This window comes from Psittacula echo, assembly GCF_963264785.1.
Source record: "Psittacula echo genome assembly, chromosome: 4".
NCBI lineage: Eukaryota > Metazoa > Chordata > Aves > Psittaciformes > Psittacidae > Psittacula > Psittacula echo.
Window position 1 is genome coordinate 70,642,763 of NC_137738.1, and position 17,365 is coordinate 70,660,127.

Below are 17,365 nucleotides of genomic sequence, written 5' to 3' on the forward strand. Positions count from 1 at the left end.
CCAAATCAAACCCAGAAACGTTTATAATTGCAGTCCTAGCCTGTAACATCCTGGATAAATCAATGCACTTTAGACTGCATGCAGATTAATAGCATCAAAGTGTTTCAAGCCAGAGATATTGGCTTGTCCTAGATGAGGAGTCCTCAAGACTGCCCCATTTCCAACAACCAAAGGTATTCTCTTTCACATACAACATCTACCATGAGGAAAGAAAATACTTCCCAATCTATCTAGAATTTCTATAGGTTATGAACTGCATTGGGAAAGCATTTAAGCAGTGAAATTTAGCACCATACAGGTTGTTTTTAGTAACCAAAAACCATACTCACAGTGCTAAACGTTCAAGCACAAAGGCTACATTTTCACACTCAGAGGTAAGATAAGGTCGTGCTTTAACATAACTTCGGATAGCCACTGTATACACCTCCAGCAGGGGGAGAGGGTCTTCTGATGTTTTCCACTTTTGTGCATATTCCAGCAAAGTCTGTTTAGGAAAAGGGAAAAAACAAACCAAACCAAACAAAAAAACAAAATTCAGGAACAAACGTAAGTTTTTGGTTTTATACTCCTCACCAGTAGACCACCTATCTCCTTAATATGAATTATTTGTTCTCAAAGCATGACTGTTTTCCTTAAAATTTATAGTTTCATTAACTACTGGAACTTAGACCCCACACACAATAAGTCTCTGATCATATAAAAATGTTATGACTGTCAGTACACATGTATATCCATACAATTCATTTCACATTCATATTTTCCAAACACAGAAGCCTGAAGAGCGTATCTCAGAACATGCATACCAACTTTTTTCAGAAGTTTGTAATGGAGCGAAACCTCACTTTTTAGACATTCAGCTCTACAGTTCAGCTTCTAAAGCAAGTAAATTTGAAAGTATTAGCCTTTAATTTCTCTACTCTGAGGACTAGTTTTACATTTCTTTCCTCTTGCTGCCTTGCCAATACAAGTATCTTCAGGATATTGCTTATACATGGTCCTGAAAAGAATATTTTAAAGACACCATTTATACACCAAAACCTCATTAGTCAAAAAGCTGATGGAATAACTACCATCACCCAAAGTATGAAAATCTTCTATTAATTTCAGTCAGGGCCAAGAAACTCGGACTCAAACACACATGAAGGTGGAGTAGCTGGTAATGCTCTCATGTCAACATTCCAACCATGTCCCCCTTGGATGTCCACCTTTGCTAATGTCCTCTTAAGAAGACTGCAACAAGCAACAAGACTACTGCAAGCTTTGGCAAGTGAAGGACATTCAAAGCTAGCTACCAAGCCAGGCCAACATACGCTGAAAGTCTCCTAGAGTTAAGTTGAGCGGAAAAGGGAATAAAGGGATGAGGAAGGAGAAGGAAGTGTGTAGATGTAACTAAGCAATTGGTCATCTGAGAAGCGTGACTGAAGAATTATAAAGAGGATTCTCACCAGCTGTTTGAAGACAGCAACACCTAGAATCTAAAGAAGAAAAAGCCTCAGTAGAGACACATTGATTCATAAAGCAAGCCATGACAAGTGACCATGGAGACCTGTAACAACTAGATCAGAAGATCTCAAGTTTCAGGGGCAGGAAAGAGGTAGTTGCCATGCTAAAAAACCCTCTAGCTAGGCAGTATCCAATCTGCACAGGGAAGGATACTGAAAACCATAGGCCCATTATGAAGGAACCCAGCTGGAATTCTCCCACATAACTAGGAACTTTATACAAATACCATTTAGTCATTAATACCAGACAACTGGATTGGGGAAAATCTACAACAGCACTGTCAGAACCTATGAAAGCCGAACCAACACTACATCAATCATATCTAGATTAATAAGGATAAATTGAAGCAAATAACATTTGATTTTGCAAATACAAGGTTTAGTAGTAGTTAATCAAAACCAAAGTAGATATAATCAGCACACTGGAAAATTCTCAGAATTTACCACCTAACAAAAAATACTTGGTGAACTGTTACTACCGATACTGAACTTTAAAAGCAGTGTGTACAGATGCAAACACACTGTATAAAGCAAGCAGTTTGCACTATAACATGATGACACTAATTTCAGCATTAAATAGTACTATTTTTATCTCATATATATAGATCAGCCACTTCCAAGCCATTACATGAACTATATTAAGCACTTACACCCACCACACCCTTCAAAAGTATTCATCAGTTTGTCAGATTTCCTTGTCTAGATGTCCCTAGACTATACAGCACTACCACTGTACAAAGAAAATCAAATTCATTCTGCTTTTCTTAATGAATCATTGTTGTGCTCTACTTACAACCATAAAGAGAGAGAATTTTACCCCCAGCCTTGGGCCTCATTAAGTTATTTATCTCCCTAGTCAGGGCATGCTTGTTAATCAAGCCAAGTCCTGTACTCAGAGCACAGCAGCAAAGTTTTGTTCCTCTGTGAGGCTGACACAGGCATATGTATTTCAGCAGCTGCTTACACAGTCAAGACTACACCAAAAAAGGGAATAATCTCAATTTGTGCACTAAAAATCAGTAAGTATTATATCTGTGATTTAAACTGTATAAAATATTTAGCCATGGGTAATATCCAGACAATATTTTATTTTTTTCAATCTTTATCAAAACCCTTACATAAATGTTGCTGTAGAAATGCAACCACTGAAGGATGCTTTCCTACTTTCAAAAGTTATACTGAGCAACCCTCTTTGCTAAAACTAGCCCTACAATATCCAAGCTGCGTTAAAATACTTTTCATACTAAAACAAGGTATTATTTAGTATTAACTGAAGTTTCAGATGTACAGTCCGCATCTACATGTTTCTTCAGCTCTCAAGATCAGGTTCTTACACCCGTAGGTATCTGGATAAGAGCAAGCTTACTTAAATACGTTAGAACATGACTAGGACTGCCATTTCCATTCCCTGCTCAAGGAACTAAGAGACAGGGAAAATGACAGACAGCAGTCACACAGGTAAGCTGTACCTCCCAAACTACTCTAGCAAAACTTCTATTTCAGTAACTTTCCTCAAACACATCCATACAGGAGAAGAGTTCAAGCAACAAGCTTGATATAATCATTTGGAGATGAGCCTTTAGGAGGCACACAAAGGGCAGCTGCAAGAACTCCCTCCATGAAATCAACTTCCACAGCAGCAGCAGAGGTAGCCAAGTGATGACAGGTCCACACAAATAGCCGGGCTTGGGAGCAACAGCCTTTAGAAAAAGGAGTCAAACAATGCTGGATGTCCATTGTATAAGACACTGCTTTCCTAATAAAGATAACAGGATGAAACGACATCTTAGTTCATGAAAAAGCTCTAGGAAATGAAATACAAGAAACATGCTGACTTGATCTGTACTCTTGATCAAGTTTAGGTATACAACTGTGACACTGATGATGTCTTTTGACTTTACAATAGGGGAATTAACTTCTTTTTTTTTTTTTTTCTGGGAAACACAGCTAATATGCTGATTCTTGGGCTGGACCCGGACATTCATCTCATTCAAATTAAGTCCATTTTTGAGGGCTGTGTTTTTCAGAGTAAAACTCTGTGAGCCTGAAGCACAATCTCACTGGCTGCTGCAGCTATTAAAGAACTGAGCATGTAATGAAAATTGCATTGCTCAAATTCCTGGAAAGCTGGTAACAGTCTGCTTTCAAGGTGCAATTTATGATCATTTACAAACTAAGTTGGACTTGTGGCCTTGGCTCTTGTGTACAGCCAGGCACTATGCCCGTACCATTTCACAATCAAAACAAAAATCAATCACGGAACTGAACTGGCAAAACAAAAGCAAACCTGTAAATAAGTAAACAAACAGATCTCTCCTTCCAAAGAGCAGCATTAGTACTGGTTTGCAATGCTGAAGTCATCCCTGCCCCAAAAACCCATTGTAAATTTCTAATTTTGATTAGATGACTAGGATGATAGTAGGCACTACCAATGAACAAAAGAAGATGCACTGAGCAGTCATGTCCTCAAAGCCCCAGTGTCTAAAAAGGAGTTGGTTCAAGAAGCATTTACAGGCCATCAGAACGTGATTAAGTGAATGCAGCAACATTTCCTGTGATGCTTCTCTTCTGTACAATGAGGAAAATGGACTGAATGGTTGAGAATACCTTTGAAACATGTTCTCTTTTTAATTAAGTAGTTGGGATACTAAAAATATATTAGATATCTCTCGTAACAAAACCTTTTGACTCCAGTGCATCAGCATGAGATGATGCTTTTGCTGTGGGACTTCATCACAAAGTTACATCCTGAAGCGACACCAAAACAACCTTTGCAGGTGTTGAAATTGCTGAAGTATCATTACTGTCAGCCTCAATGATACAGAGGTGAAGATCACTTTTGTGTGTGTGCAATCTCCTTGTTGTTCAGCACTTAACCAGAAGATGGAGAACAAGCCTTTCATCACAAAAAAAAAAAAAAAAAAGAGGAGTCTTTTGGTAACTGCTGCAACTTAAAGAAAAACCCAAAACCCAAAAAAGTTGGTAGGTTAAGGTTCCCATGAAAGACATTTTAATCAAGAGGGCTAAAGGCAGCTAAGGAGAAGCTGGGATGCAACCAGCATTTATGTCCACACTGTATGAGGACAGACTACCCAACTAAGATGCCGATCAAATAGAATATTCAAGTAAAAACTTGAACAGTTCTTGAACTAGTTCTGTATGTTAAAAAAAAAAAACCCTTACTAAACAATGTCTAATTTAAGCCAAGTCTACCTCAGATTGCCCAAGACTTCATTATCTAAGACATCTGAAACTAATACTATGACAGATGATTTTTAAAGCATTTTAAAGAGTAAACTACATGCTTATATACAGTATGAACCCCACTATATCTCCTGCCCAATTTAAAGATCACAGAGGAAAGGAGGGGGAAAGGACGAAGAGAAAAAGATAAGTATCTGTTGCTTTCTCTGTGATATGACAACCCTCTGATCAAGGCATTTCTGCCTACCACCATAATCCTAATCCATCTTTATTTCCCTTTCACCTTTGCCTCAAACAAAGAACCTCAAACATAAATTACCTGTTTCCATTTTGTTGGTTTGGGGTTTTTTTTTTGTTAGTTGGGATGCTCTACAGGCAAGCTGATTCTTACACTAGAACACAGGAAAGCACGGATATTGCAAACCTGTCCACTGCAAGCATCAGACAGAACAGCACCATCTGAAATACTGCTGCCCTCACAGGTGTGCCAAAATTACAGAACCAGGTGTATTGATGTAAGTCAACAAAATCAATTTCTGTTTATTTAGAACTGTGCACTGAGAGCTCATTTTATACCAAGTGAACACAGCCTTGTATTTTTAATTCATTGCCAAAGCAGTTTAATTAGGCAGATTAAAAATGGTCTTAGTTAACTGATTCAGTATTTCTTCACCAAGGCTTAGCACTGTTGACTTGATTTTGTAGCCAGGCAAGTGCTGCAAGAGTATTACTCTTACATATTTGTTACTATAATACAACACAATCCAGAATCAAGCAGCAGAACTTCAGCAGGTACAGAACATGCGACTGCATTTACAACGGATGACATAATCAAATATGATAATTTTTGCTAATGTACAAGTACTATTTAAATAATGGTTATGATCAAAGAACATCAATCCCAATTTGTACTCCATTTTAGTTTTCAAAACCTTTCAAGATTAGGTTGCTGATGTGCTATTTTTACTTTCAATGTGCCTTATGAATTGTTTCACAATGAAGCTGTTAAGCAAAGTATAGCTTTAGAAAGCCAAGATGCCTTTGGCTGAAGTCAGTTGATGTTGCTTTAATTCTTAGAGATATTGACTTGTGCCCAGAAGAGAGGACTGAAGTCAGACTCTTAATTCCATCACTTACTACAAGCTTGTATTTAAGCAATAGTTTTCATTCTCGATTTCTACATGCATGGTGCAAAGCTATCCAATTTTTTTTCCCATTACTACTCCTCTTCTCCACTGATAGGCTGCCGTTCCAATCTTTTTCACGGCTTTGCCTTTTCCTTCAAACAGAAAACTGCAGCTGCTTTTACACTTTACACCCACCATCCTTCAGCTTCTCTATACAGTTGAAAGTAAAGTCAAGATTAGTAAGTACTGGATTAGTGAGTCCAAGAAAAACTCATGAAGTCAAGACAGATTTCAGTGCAATGCACTGCACAAGGAGCGAATCCATACATCAGAAAGCTGGTGCTGGGAACCCAAATCCCCAGTGTATCCATCACAGGACATCTTGCTTCAGTCTTTCAGCTTGTTCCATTAACTGGATAGCTATTAGTGGCTGAAGCAGACTGCCTGCAATCCCTTTTGAAGCACAGCCTATGGTTTAGTTTCACCCAAAACACATTCGATTTCCACGCTGCAATGGAGCGTCACAATGTACAACAAAGTGTGGTAAGTAGGGATGATCAGAAGATCACTTCCAAAGGGAACTTCTTGTCTGACCCAGAATGTTACTGTACAGGCACCTGCTATTTTGGTTCATGTTATGTTGTATTATCAGAAAAATGTTCTTTTAACCATTCATTTTCTTGTTCACTTGAAGAGAGATATTCAGAGCAATAAAATTAGTTGTGTTATAGTGTATGAGCATATATGTTCACTCTCTTGCCTCTATTACGCAGTATTTCTCCTTCCATGAGAAAAAAAAAAACCAAACCCAAACCTGCTCTGTTCTGTACTCAGAGTGAAGTACCACCTACATGCTGGTACTGATTTTTATTACTTTTATTCCAGGTACCTTCAGTACCCAGATACATCAGTATGCAGTCTCTGGTATAGATAACCACTGCTGTTAGCAACTAATGTGTTTAGGTGTTATCTAAACAAACAAACAAACGGAAAAGTATTCCAAATACCGTCAAGTTCTAGTTTCACAAATAGTTTTAAACGTGGCCTGTAAAAGCGCTGCAAAATTCTGCCCATCTACAAGCCTCACTTTTTATTCAATCTTGAGTTTTCAGAACTACCAAGTAAATCTGAAATGTTTTCTATCAAACCAGAACACAAAGAATAAACTGAACTATAACTACACAATTTTCTTGTGGCAAAACTGCAAAAATAAAGACACAAATCTAACTTTTATGCTCAAGCCTCATCAGAATGGGAAAACATGATGTACAGAAACAGAAAGAAATCAAGTCTTACACACTTATCTTGTAGTAACTCATGCATATATTGAGGGAAAGCAATCCTCCTGGAGATTTTCAAAGACAACAGTAAGTTCAGAGAAATATACGGGAAAGATAACTACTTAAGAACTAACTTCTAACAACTCTGATTTCATAGAAAGAATTAGAATACATTTGAAAATCAGTAAAGGTGGTCAACTACCCTGCAATGAGTGATTAATTTTCTCAGTTTGTTCAATCCCTACACATTCATATCTCTATAAAGTAGTTCATATATATATATATATACACACTATATATAGTAGCTTGTTACACAAAATAAGTTTCTTGAATATCATTCCATGAAAATTACAGAAAATGAAAGTTGCATTAATGACCTTGATGGTTCTTTACAACTGCTTGACTTTAACTCACACTCTCATGAGTGCACATCTCTGGTAAAGGAAGTTAAGACTAAGTGCAAGAAGAACCAACGTAACAATGATCAACAATATAAAGAAACTGATTCCTTAAGATTAACTTTTTGAGGTTTTTTTAACTATTCTTATAATTCCATTTGTAAGGACATGAGCAGCCTGAGCCTTCAGCACACAGCGTAAAAAGTTAATCATGCCTCTCACCCAACTATTTCTACTTCTATTTCTATAATGAAGTTACTCATTAATAATACCTCACTAGGCAGATAAAGTAACAACAACAACAAAATTCCACATTTGTTTTCTAATGCATGTAACGCTGAATAGCAGGGAAGTACCACTGCCCACAATTTACAGATACAAACCCAAGTCAGATTTAAGTGTGCAATTGAAAAATACATTTACATTTCTAAAGCAGAGCCTACACTGGAGGAAGGTTTACAAAGGAAAAAAAAAAAGGCACCTCAGTAGATATAGCAGAGCTTGTGGGGGACTGCTACAACCCTCATAGTAGTAACTACATCATCTACCATCACCAAGAAAATACCACAAAAAATACAGCATGGAAGAGACATGAGTGAGTCTGGAAAGTTAATTACCAAACACAGAACCTTCTGTTAGAATTTCTCCCCATATATAAGTCCGAAGGCACAAGCAGTTTGTATGTTTTTCACCTGGGCATGCTGAACACACTGCATGAGCTCAGATTGCTAATAATTAAATTGAAAGAGACAAAACAAAAGAGAAATTACCTTGGTGCTATTTCCTCCTGTTATTCTTCAGTCACTATTTTGCTTAAAATTCAAAACCCAGCTAGTTTTAGAAAAAGAACTAAAAAACCCGTAGAAAATAGTCTCTGCTCACACCCACGAACTGTTTTAAACCAATTATTTATAATATCAGGAATAACTTCATTAAGCCTCAGGCTTTGCCATATATAATAATAGAAATTATCCTTCTTTAAGCTTGTCTTCAATATTTCAATGTTTTGCATTCAATATGCTTTTTCTGATCTTGCCAATAGTATCTGATTTCTCTCTTTCACCCTTACTTTAGAAGTGAACTTCTCATAGCCCTAGGCTACATTTCTCTCATTCAGTTTTTCATTCAGGTCTCAAATTTAATGTTGTCATCCTGACCTTCATGTTTTAGTCTGTTTAGTTAAAAGCAGTATTCAGCAGCTGGCTATTAAACTGGCATTTCAGGAATGCGGTGGGATGTTCATTACAGCGAACTTTTATCCACTGCCAGGAAATCTAATTTACCTATTCTTTTAATTATTAGACTGGCATATGGGCAGATTAAAAATAGGAAGATAGTCAGAAATAACTGTCTAATCTGAAAATACGTGCATTTCCATCAATATAGGTGACTTGAACCTGCTCTCTCAGTCAAATAAGACATTACAGATATTTCTGTAGTTGATCTATGCTATGTTTTTGTATTATCTGTCTATCAGCTGAATGCAACTTCTCCCACTGCTTCCTCAAATCTTTTTAATTCTGATGAGAACATAATTGATAATCTTCTCCCTCAGCAGAAAGGTTACTTAATTGCCATTTTAAGCCTGTCTATTCAGGACAGTCAAATTGGCATCCCAAAGGATGCTTCTATCTGATCTGTATTTCCTGTGAAAGAACAAGGCAATGCCCACCTGATTCACGCAGAGTCTAATAGCAAACCGTATCCTTACACCAGTGTCATGGTATGGCCACCGTGTCCATGTGCAAGGAAGGAGAGGAGCCAAGATTATGCTTTCTCCTGAATATGTTAGCAACCCTGAGCAGAACTTAAAGAGTTCCAGCCATCACAGTGATGTGGTTCATGAAGTCTGACTGGGTATCCAAAAGCAAAGTTCAATTGCCAAGCCAGTTTCAGTTAAAACATGTAAGTTCCAGGTCTGTAGAATTGCGATATTTAAGTTTTATCATCTTCAGTATTATGGATTCGTAATCAGAAGCTACTTTCTATCTCAGGTATTCTCCTCATAAGAGCCATCCTCCAGTGATTAAAGTAAAAATGAAGTTCAGATTGTCTTTTGTGATTCTGAACATTTAATCTCTTCTTGTCCTCACCTTCTTGTGCTCATTCTGTTACAAAACAGTGTGTTACCATGAGCTCCTGAGACAAGCAGAAATCACAAGACTGAGGAACTCCTTACTTGTAATTTGATTTAATGCCTGATCACTGAATGTACTTTACTGATTCATCAAAACAGTATTCAGTGTACTAAATATATAAATATCAAACAGGATTTATCTATTCACTAGAATCAATTCTCTCCATTTTGAATAACAGAATACAAAAGAAGTCTTACCAAATTTTGTTCTTTACGATATACAGGAGATTGAGAAATCAACACCATATTTGCTATCAGCTCAAATAAAAACTCTATATTCAACCCAAACTATAGTAGCTACAAAATAAAGACTGGTCTTTATCCTAAAGAAATCCTAAAGAATTTTACTCCAGGGAGTCAAGTTTCTCAATGCAACAAATGCATCCGTCCATCAGCTAGGAGAAAATGAACACTATGAGTCAGTATCTAAGGCTGGATGGAGCTTTGGCAGAAGTTGCCCATGTTACATGAGTCCCTTTACAGACAAAGAACTCTCTGACTAGCTCAGAATAATTAACAAAATAATCAAACGAGAACTACATTAGTTAGCACGGGATTTTGCTGATTCTCTGATTAAAGATTCACTTACTTTAGCGTCATACTGGGAATCATGAAGCTTGAAATATTATACACTGTACAATAGTTACAGAAGAGAAGATGGAGAAGAAATTTGTTCAAACTATTCTTAACCAAAACCTACAGGCACATTTTTGCAAATTTAATCCCATTTCCTATTGGATCAGGCTTATTTTCAGAGAATAATTTTATAAATCTCCATTGCCTTTTTGATGTTACATACACCTTCTTTCTGAATGTCTTTGTTCTGCCAAGTACTAGGTGTTATTAGATTAACTCTTCTCAAATGAAAGCACTGCAGTTCATCCTTAGAGCTGAAAAATCCCGGAAATATTACCATGGTGCTGCCTTCAATGCACATTTGGAAAGATGAATAGAAAACAAAAAAATTCCACACCTCAAAAAAACATCTGCATGCTTCTTAAAACACAAAGCATTAAGCTAATAACATATGCAAAAGCACATACCTAATAAAATAAGGGACAGTATTTCAAAAGAGAGTTTAAAGTCATAGTTTACCTGCTATTTAAATTTAAATTTGCAAGTTATTGTACATCATCATTTTAGGGAAGCTGATGGCATAAGAATGTAATGCTAGTTTCTCTCACAGAAGCCAAAGAATTATACGCACTACTGTAACTGCTCAAGGATTTATACGGAGGCCTTTAAAAAAAACTATGCTAACAGAAAGCTTTTGATAGATATAAATCAATACCTGGAACACTATTTCTTGAAGACAGTCTCTGTATATACATGAATTTAGTTAATTTCTTTGGCTGAAGAAAGAATATGTTATGCCTCCTATCAGTTCCAGCTTGGTCCCTAATTTAGGGAAGTCTTATGTAGAAACCACCTACAACATATAGTACGTCTGCATAAAGCCTAGAGTAAAAAAATATTATGACATTTAAATGGCAGAGTAAACGGTAAAGGCCAGATGAATTTCCCTGATGCTTAGTCACAATGGAAGCAAAGACGCCCCAGAAGAGCTTTTTAGATTCTTTTAACTTTTCCTGCCTTCCCTCAAGATCTCTGGTTTATGAGATACTCATTCTTCAACAACCACCAAAAAGAAATATTGAGAGATAGAGGAAAAAACTGGACGGAATATTCAGATATATAATTTCCTTATCAAGGAACTGAGACACACAATGTGGATATTTTAATAAAATAAGATGCCTCACTGAGCATTAACATATGTATATATTCCTTGTACAGTCCTGCACAATAAGGAAGGTGTTTTCCATAGTCAGCATTTCATGTTTTTTAAACAGTGAATCTTCAATAACCATACTTTTGAAAGCAGCCTAGACATCATTGATACACATTATTCAAAAGTGTGGAATGAAGTTTGGATTTGTCAGAAAAAGTAAAGGCAGGAATATATGTGCCAGCACAGAAAGTATCTAAAACATTTAGATACTGAGCTACTTATGCATAGAGCTGTGCAGCTATTGTTTACAGCCAGCTACTATGGGTGAATTGAAACCTACAGTAAAGTAGTTTTTTTTTTTTATTGGCTGAAGGATATGGAAAGCAGAAAGGCTCTCAGTCTTTGAATGGGCAATAATCACCAAGGTTATTATGGAGGAAAACTAACTGTAACCACACTTCATACCCTGGAAGTATTGCCTTTTGGCTAAAAGTATTTCTCAGAGAAATGGTAGTTTGTTGATAGGAGAGGTTTTCCTAATTTCCGTAAAAGCATCATCTGTAACCCAGCAAAAATTGTGCATCAGGGTAACTATGAAACTAAATGTCTATCTGCCAAAGCGCAAGCTTTTGTCTTTCCCACAGTAACTAAGTGGAATGTTTGATTTTAGTATTATATGCAGCACCTTATACAAAAAAGTTTTGTCAAAATTCTAAAGTTTTATTAATTTTAATTACTCCATCTACATTGTATCATCTTCTTAACTACCTTAATTTCTTACACTTTGGAGAACTATCACTCTTCTCTGGACTCTTTGTACTAGGAAGGAAAAACAGCATGCTTTACAGGAAAAGTACTTAAATCCTAAATCTTGCGTAAGTTGTCACCTTCTTTCTGAATTCCTGCAGGTACGTACTTCTAAACCATAATAAGGATATATTAACAAAGCAAAAAGGGGAAAAAAAATTAAAATCAAGGACTGTAAAAACTCTGTTCACAAAAGTAAAAACTAGAGAAAGATTGAAAATAGCCTTGAAAATCTAAGGTGCTTCCAACAGAAAATGGGTGTGCTACTTTCCACATTTACATGGGATAGGACAAATCTCCATAGCCCTAAATCGCAGCAAGAGATTAGAGATCAAGTTAGACTGCAGTGGGCGCGGAGGAAGATCTGAAGGCAAAGATAACTGAACTGAAAGGTATTATCCAGGGAGGTTTTTTAATGTTTTTTACTGGAAATTTCTGACAACAGGTTAAGCATCTGTAGCTATAGCTTATCAATAATTAATCCGATTAATTATTAGTTTAGGAATCATGGTCTGGCTGACTCACTTTGATACAGGAGAATTAAAAACTTAACAGTACAGACCTCAGAAGTTCTAATGAAGACCAGCTCTGATGTGGCATGACACTGAAGCTCAATGCCATTACTGAGGACAAGGACTAAACCAATTTTGCTCATTTAGTTTGACTTACCCTAACAGTGAGGGCATTTTGCTAAACATATACACATTATACCCAGACATGCACGCATACTATTTTACTTGAAAGCAAGATAATTTCCCTGACTCTCCATAGTTTAAGTTAAAAAAAATCATGGGGTGTCTTCTTCTCTCCCCCACTCCCAGTCAATAAGATAATGACTGTTTGACATAGAAGGTCTTACAATGATGAAGGAACATAAAACTGCCTGAGGCAGCTCAAAGTTTGCATGAGATGACAGAGTGATGACAGTTGTTTTTCTCCATGCATTTGGGAATCTCTGTGGTATACTGCATTTTAGCAGATTCCTTGTGATTTCTGGCAGCTGTACATCTCTCCCTGAATTGCAGATCATCTGGAGGTCACACGTGGGAATGCAAAACGGAAAACTATTAGAAGTTATGATGAAAATCTTACACTTGTGGTAATGTATGTAGAAAAAAAACTAGCAACTGTGAAACCAGGAAGAAACAAAATGTGGTAGAGACAAATGTGCAAACACAGAAATATAAAAACAGAAGCTTTTAAGGGTTGGCTCAGCGTAGAAATCACTCACTGGACTCAAAAAAGAACACTTTTTACTTAAAAAGTAGAAGTTCCAGAATTTGCGTGCACTCAAAAGAAGAGATGGAGACCTGGTTACACCATAATTTATTGAACTGAAAGCTCAAAAAAATAGCAACCTTATCAACATTCACATTCCAGCACTTTGTGACTATATTACACACTCGGAGCTGTTGAGCCAAACAAAATTAAGGGTGGATGCCTACACACTCAATTAAGAGTTTGATAAATGTTCTGTGGAGTAAGAGACCATGTGTGATATCAAGAAAAAGAGTCAATGTTTTCCTTATAAACACCGAAATAGTTCAAACTGAGATTTTTCAAAACCAGATAAGGGATTTGGCTGTACAATTCCCACTTAATTTAATGAGCATAGAGTACTTAAATCCCTTATTCGCCTTTGAACCTAAAGGATCTTTCAGTGCTCTGCTGCATACTCTTTAGCTTCCTTCAGTATGAAAATAAGTTTATTTCTTGAACTTTATGCTATGCGCTTCATTAAAAAAAATTAAATTAAAAAGTTGATTTATGGCAACAAGCTGTGTGGTTGCTGGGCTCCAGTGTCACTACCTGGCAAAATAAAGACACAAGACTTTCGAAGTTCTCTGTAGTTATACCTAGAAACTAAACATAAAAAAAAAAAAAAAAAAGAAAAAAAAAAAGGCAAGTGAAATCATACTGAGATAAACACTAAAATATTTTTTCAGCAATGCGCTTCCAGGCTTAGGATATAAATAAGACTCTTAAGTTTTGTATATATGACTAACCAAATTATTCTTTCGTGCATATATATATGCAAAGACTTTATTCTAGAAATCATGGCAGGTGCCTTTAACCTGCTATATAAAAGATTTCTGAGATGGCTTTCACAATCACATGGATTTTCTATAACCTCTGTCATGCAATGCAAGCTAAACATACTATCTGAACCGTGAATACTTTATTGCTTTATGCCCAATAAAGGATTAAAACTGCAAAAGAGGTGGAATAAGTACTTTGGCACCACCAGCACAGATGAACAGATTTTTTAAAAAAACCTCTGTTGAACTAGTATAAAACCCCATCCACCCAACATCACCTCTATTTAATACATAAACCAAGGTCTGAACAGACGCTTCACCATTTGAAATCAGAACCTTTCAATATCAGTCTTCAGCCTGCAAAAACAGATACAGCCTTCTTACAAATCTTGGTCTAGAAGAGACAATGACATTTCAAAACAGCACAGATTTTTTTATCTAAGTCAGTTTCTACACAACTGTTTCCTTCAATGAAACTTGTTTTTAAAAGGTTTATGTTTAAGAAAATTAGTGAACTTGAGCCTTGCAACTGACTTTTGCAACAGCCATTAAAATAAAAAAATTAATTTCTGTTAAACTTTAAATCAGTCAACTACTGAAGTGCACAGTAAGCAAATGCACCCGTAATTTCAGTGATAAATCTGCTTTAGACCAGTAATCTACTCTGTACATGATAGTGTATTCATTCCCACCTTCCCAACTACTTCAGTTCAATGAACAGCTCATTCACAAGCTAGAGTCAAGCCGGAGCCAGGAAAGTCAGATTTCCACCTCCCAGTGTATGAATTTAAGACAGCAGGCACAAAGATCAAATAGACTGAGAACACCGTGATTTGAACCAACATAACCCAACCTTGTTTCTGTGCATCTACACAGACATTCTACCCAAATAAAGCATGATAAATTTTGACCAAAGAGAAATCCAGCTCCTGTATATATGAAATAAAATGAGAAAGGAAATGTTTAAAATATTTAGCAGTCAATCTCCCTAGTTAGCAAAAAGTAGACCCCAGTTAAATCCAGAAGTGACAGACATGTAAATTAGCACAGTACAATGGCTACCACCACGAATCAACTCTTTGAGGAAAGAGATACAAAATCACAAATCAAGCACAATTCAAACCAACCATGTGAATTCACTCTTATTCCTTCCACCTTTTAACAATTTGCCTACATTCCACAAATGGAAGACAGAGATGTGTAAACAAAATCATTGCTTTTATCAGACAGACTGCAGAAGTAGCCATTTCTGTGATCTTCTGTGGCCTAACATAATTAAGGACTTGTTTTATACATAGCTGAGAAAGACCATCTAAGGGAAATCGGGGCAACGTATAGACACATACACGACTAAAGTGGATCGGTTTGTTTCAACTGTAGAGCTAGCACCACAAAGTTTGTCTACAAAGGGATACTCAGCAGGGTCACCAGTTCAGCAGACACACCTGCCAGCATCCCTGCTTCAGGCACACGACCAGCGCTCGGGAAGCAGGCCTTTCCCCGAGGCAGTCGCAGCCAGAGTAATTACACATAATGGTGCTTCCAACGGTGCCAGCCCAGGAGTCCTCTCCTGAGGTGTGACTGCACTCCCTTGACAGGGCGAGAAAACGACGAGCAGCATCGCAGACCTACAGACCTGCCCACCACCACCAGAGACTTAATGTAGCCAACCACCACTTCACCACCCCCTCTTTCCCAGGAAGGCAACAACTCTGCTATCCCTCCAGGGTACGCGATAGGGAAGGGAGATGGGAAAGGCCGGGGGGCACAGAGCGGGAGCCCCGTGCGAACGGGACCCGGGACGCACTTTCAGCTCCTCCACGACACCTCGGCAGAGAAGCGGAGCCTCCATCTCCCGGACTGCCACCTCCCTCCCTCTCCCTTCGCCTCCAGGGGAGGAGGGGTGCCGAAGGGAAGGAGACGGGGAGGGGGGGCCCTCGGTCCGCCACCGCCAGGAACAAAGGGCCCTTCGATAAGCCGAGCCGCACAGCACAACAAAGGGGCCTAGAGACCGCGAGAACCGGGGCGGCCGCCGGGGATGGACGCGGGGGGAGAGGCGGGGGAAGGGGATTACAGGCCGGGCCGGAGCGGCCCCGACGCAGGGGGGCGGGCCGTTTCATCTCAGCCCACAATGAACGGCGGCGGCGTCAACCACCCCGCGGAGCCCAGCCCGGCCCGGGGCACTAACTCCCAGCGCAGCGCCCCCCCTCCCCTCAACCAGCCCGGGCCAACCGCCGCACCGGGCCGTTGGCTGCGGCTTCCCCCGGGGCACCCCAGCGAGGGCGGCGCTGCTCCCGCCCGGCCCTCCGCACTCCCTGTCACCCGTGCACACACACAGCACATACACACACCCCGCGGGGGAGGGGAGACCGCGGGCGGGCCCACGGAAGGGAAGGAAGGGAAGGAAGGGAAGGGAAGAGGCGGCCTGACCTGACAGAGCTGCTTGCAGTACTCGGTAGCCGCCTGCACCGCGGGCTCGGGGCTCTCCCGCAGCCCCGTCTCTAGCTCCACCAACCGCTCCCGCAGGCGCTGCATCTCCAGGAGGTCGCCACCTAGACTGCCGCTCTCCTGCTCGGCTTCCTCGTCCGCCATCTTCGCACCCCGCTCTGTCGCGTACGCAGCCCCCCCTGCTGCCTCGGCCTCTCGGCCCCCACCACTCCGTTTCCAGGTCACGTGATTACACAATGCCACGTTCCAGGGAGGGGTCACGTGCCTAGAGACGACGCGGAGGGGGGGGCGCTCGCGCGTCCCCCGCGGCGTAGAACAGGGCAGGGGGGCGGGGCGAAAACGCTAAAGGGGGCGCGCCTCCGCGCGTCACGTGACCGCGAGCGCCACGCGCCAGCCTCCACGTGACGGCCCTCCCCACCCTCCCGCCGACGGGTTTTGGCGGCAAACAGCAGGAAATAGTGGCGATGTCGATATGGGCCTGTTGGAGGTGTCCGGCAGGAAGGGGCCCGCTAGGGCGGCCATCGCTGCTACCCCTCCAGCTGTGTGGGCACTGGTAGTACCAGCGCTGCTGCCCTCAAGCCGGCTGCCACAATATGGTACAAGGCTGCCTTGGGAGATCCAGCAGCCTGGCCGTGCTGCTTTCTCCATGCTCCTGCCTGAGGAGGCTACATGGCGCTGAGTCAGCCATGGTCAA

The 17,365-nt window shown here is 39.7% G+C and overlaps 1 protein-coding gene across 3 annotated transcripts in view; it reads right to left on the reverse strand.

Moving 5' to 3' along the window:
* ZNF292 (zinc finger protein 292) overlaps positions 1 to 16,912 on the reverse strand; it is a 39,650-nt gene extending 22,738 nt beyond the window's left edge. For 2 of the 3 annotated variants that reach the window (XM_080615434.1, XM_080615432.1), the window contains exons 1-2: positions 16,654 to 16,912; positions 330 to 484 (exon numbers count right to left, since the gene is read on the reverse strand). In XM_080615434.1, the coding sequence (XP_080471560.1) occupies positions 330 to 484; positions 16,654 to 16,815 (317 nt within the window). In that variant the 5' untranslated portion in view covers positions 16,816 to 16,912. The remainder of the gene's footprint in view (positions 1 to 329; positions 485 to 16,653) is intronic. The other variant, XM_080615433.1, reaches the window with a different exon arrangement.
* Between the last annotated feature and the right edge of the window lie 453 nt (positions 16,913 to 17,365).